General features: G+C 36.9%; 1 protein-coding gene across 1 annotated transcript; it reads left to right on the forward strand.

The window, feature by feature from the left end:
* The first annotated feature begins 415 nt into the window (after positions 1-415).
* Positions 416-1,363, forward strand: LOC125168432 (olfactory receptor 4K3). The gene has a single exon (XM_047863555.1). It carries the CDS (start codon positions 416-418, stop codon positions 1,361-1,363), a length of 948 nt encoding a protein of 315 aa, XP_047719511.1.
* Positions 1,364-3,902: the final 2,539 nt, after the last annotated feature.

The following is a 3,902-nucleotide window of genomic DNA, read 5'->3' on the forward strand; positions in this document are numbered from 1 at the left end:
TTCAGTCATCATGATGTTTTGAAAAAGGTTACCATTCTTTCCCTTCAAAACTTTTTGGAAGTTGTGAAAATTTTTTTAAGTACTTCACAACTGAGGAGTAAATCTTCAAATAGCTTATTTTTTTATTTCCTGTTATGAAGACTTATATCTTATTTTTAAGCAAATTTCTAAGCCATAAGATTTAATCTTGAATTGAATCAATTTAGATACCTGGAAAGACCATGGTGAAGTATTTGACCACTATGATCAGGGAAGTGATAAAACAGGGAACTATCTGGTAGTGGGATGCTACTAAATTATTTCATGCCAAAACAAAACAAAAACCAAAACACCTTACTTTTAATTTGATCACTGTATTTTTTCCTAGTTATCCTCCCATCTGGAAATGTCAGAATCCTTCCAGAAATCAGAGTGAATGGCCTGGAATAATCAGTCAGTCGTAACTGAATTCATACTACAGGGTCTCTCCGGTTCTTGGGAACTCCAGATCTTCTATTTCCTGTTTTTCTTCATAGTCTATGCAGCCACTGTACTGGGGAACCTCCTTATTGTGCTCACCATCATGTCAGAGCCACGCCTTCACTCCCCCATGTACTTTTTGCTGGGCAATCTCTCCTTCATTGACATGTCTCTGGCCTCATTTGCCACCCCCAAAATGATGGCAGATTTCCTCAGTGAGCACAAAGCCATCTCTTTTGAAGGCTGCATCACTCAGATATTTTTCCTGCATTTGTTAGGGGGTGCTGAGATTGTACTGCTGATATCTATGTCTTTTGATAGGTACGTGGCTATATGTAAACCTCTAAGTTATTTAACCATTATGAGCCGAAGAATGTGTGTTGGGCTCGTATCACTTTCCTGGATTGTTGGCATCTTCCATGCTATGAGTCAGTTAGCATTTACTGTGAATCTGCCCTTCTGTGGACCCAATGAAGTGGACAGCTTCTTCTGCGACCTCCCCTTGGTAATTAAACTCGCCTGTGTAGACACATACATTCTGGGAGTATTCATGATCTCAACCAGTGGCATGATTGCCCTGGTGTGTTTCATCCTTTTGGTGATCTCCTATACTATCATCCTGGTCACTGTGCGGAAACATTCCTCTGGTGGGTCCTCCAAAGCCCTCTCCACTTGCAGTGCCCACTTCACTGTTGTGACCCTTTTCTTTGGCCCATGCATTTTCATCTATGTATGGCCTTTCACAAATTTCCCAATAGACAAAGTGCTCTCAGTATTTTATACCATTTTCACTCCCCTCTTGAATCCAGTGATCTATACCCTTAGAAATAAAGACGTCAAGGATTGCATGAGAAAACTTAGCAGCCATATCTTTAAGTCTAGGAAGACTGATCATACCCCTTGATTTCCTTATACAAAAATGAAATACCTGTTTGGCATTTACCTTCCTCATTCAGTTGGTCAACAAAGTGATGCTACTTTGAGAAACCAGTAAGTTCCTGGCAGAATTATTTATGTAATCAGTCTTAGCCCTCACTGAGTTCTGTTCATGTTAATTGTTCTTCACACAATGTAACATTTACAACAGGGCATCATCACATCTATACTCAGCATTTTACTGCCCAGAGACCCACTTTTTAGAATATCCAGCTTTTGTCAGATATAAACAATTTATTTGAGTATTCCTCCCCCTGAGACATTTGCATGTTTTAAGAGTAAATTTGCTTCTAGTCTCTTGTAAGTAGCCTCTAAGCCAACACCCAGTATACTACCCTGTACACTGAAGTAACAATGAAATTATTTATTGCTGACAAAGGTGCTGATGCATGAATTATTTTACTTCAAAAGTCGGGAAAAAATTGAAGATTCTTATGAATTAAAAATATGTGGTATTTAATATTTTGAAACCAAAAATAAGAATGTACCTTATTTACATTCTGTCCCTAAGTTCCCTAGAGTGGATTTTCCAATTTTAAAACAGTACAGTTAACTCCAGAAAATTCTGGTAGTCTTATATATTAAAGATTGATATGTAGTATATAGCAAATTCCATCCACACTCCCATTCTAGAAGCTGAAACTAGAGACCCAAGGACACTGTAGCTTTTTCATGGTAATGCTAATTAGAGGCAGAATCTAGGTCATTCACCTCCAAAGAGAGAAATATGTTTGTTTTCTAAACAGTAACAAGTGTTATTTTGGTGCTATGACATTTGTTTTATTGTTTTTATAATCAAAAGATACCTGTAAAGAGTAGTGTCCTAATGGATCTGAACCAGTTTCCCCCCTGGTTAGACACAGTATTTGACTTAAGGGACCTATGAAACAGTGGTCCTTCAACATATTTGATATACCTAATAACTAAAGTTTTTAGAATATAGAAACCATCTATAAATATCTATTTATTTTACAGATGATGCAGTTGAGAATCAGGGAACAAGTAACTTTCTCAAGTTCATTCATCTGTATGACAAAGTCTAGCCTAGAACATGCCTCTCCTCTCTCTCTCCCTCAACTGAACAAGGGCTAGGTTATGTTCAAGAGCATTTGGTCATTGTCATTCTGAGAGTTACACATAGAAGAAATGTCAGTGCATATAAGTGGACTAACTGTAACCCTAAATAATTATCCAGCTTCCTGGCATTGTCAAAGTTTGCATAATATTGTAATATTGTATTCGTTTGGGCTTAGGTAAAGACAGGTGAATATCTAGAGATGACTGATGGGAAAAATGGATTGTAAAGAGTTGAAAGAAAGATAAACCAATCATTAGCTGAATGGATGAACAGATAAATGGAAAAGCAGATAGACGGGAGATGGCTGTATAGCAAGATATAGATAGATACATACATACGTAAGAAATGCTTGTAATCATAAATAAATGAATAAAAACTTTACTATATTGACTCAGTAGTCTGTGTGTTGAATCTGTACAATTGTGAATTGCAACTATCACTTGTTTAAAATTATTTGAAAGGTTATTGAATTTAGTAAAGTTGAAAAGGGATAATCTTTTAATATTTATTTATTTTTGAGAGACACAGAGTGTGAGTGGGGGAGGGGCAGACGGGGAGACAGGATCCAAAGCAGGCTCCAAGCTCTGAGCTATCAGCACAAAGCCCAACATGGGGCTCAAACCCATGAACTGCAAGATCATGACCTGAGCAGAAGTCAGATGCTTAACTGACTGAGCTACCCAGGGGCCCTGAATAGGGAAACTCTTAAATACTTCTTGTGATGAAGTACAACTAGTTCAGTTAACTAATGTGTTTTAATGGTTACTTGAGAGATCTACCAATGAATTAATATTAGTGAAAAAAGTAATTTAAAAACCTTTTGTTTATTTATGACTCTGGGTATTATAAATCTGTTCTCCCACCTTCTCAATTCTGTTAGATCAAGTTTCCAGGTTGTTCATATTTCATTCTGATCAATAGCATATGGTTGGCTGATCAGGGTAAGGAATATTGCATTTTTTTCCTGTGTCAGACTATGTATTTTCTGCTCCAGTTTAGCATCTTAACATACACACTAATAGAATTATTGCCAAATAAATATCATGGGTTCCATTATATGGAAATTTACATGTGCTTTAAAATAAAGTTCCAAGTATTAGGAATGCAACATGGTAAATTAACCCCAAAGACAAAATCTAGATGGTTAACATAAGCACCAACCTAAGAAAATATGAATAAAGGACTCTCCCATTCTGCATTCTAAGCACTCCACCTACAGGGTTCTCTCCCTCCCTGCCTCATATTCTCTACTGACACTCAATTATCTGAGCATGCTCTTTTACCTGGTATTCTCATTACCACAAAGACGAAGCCTAACACTGAGTCTCAACAGTTTGCTGTAAAGTATAAACCTGACAAACAATTTCAGGAAATAAGCTAATTTTATGATGCCATCTCTTCACCTGGAAGAGTCATTAGCCTAATTGAA

This window comes from Prionailurus viverrinus, chromosome B3 (assembly GCF_022837055.1).
Source record: "Prionailurus viverrinus isolate Anna chromosome B3, UM_Priviv_1.0, whole genome shotgun sequence".
In the NCBI taxonomy this organism is placed as follows: Eukaryota; Metazoa; Chordata; class Mammalia; order Carnivora; family Felidae; genus Prionailurus; species Prionailurus viverrinus.

What these genes read in the sequence shown, in the direction of transcription:
- LOC125168432 (XM_047863555.1), top strand. Translation starts at nt 416, where the DNA reads ATGGCCTGGAATAATCAGTCAGTCGTAACTGAATTCATACTACAGGGT.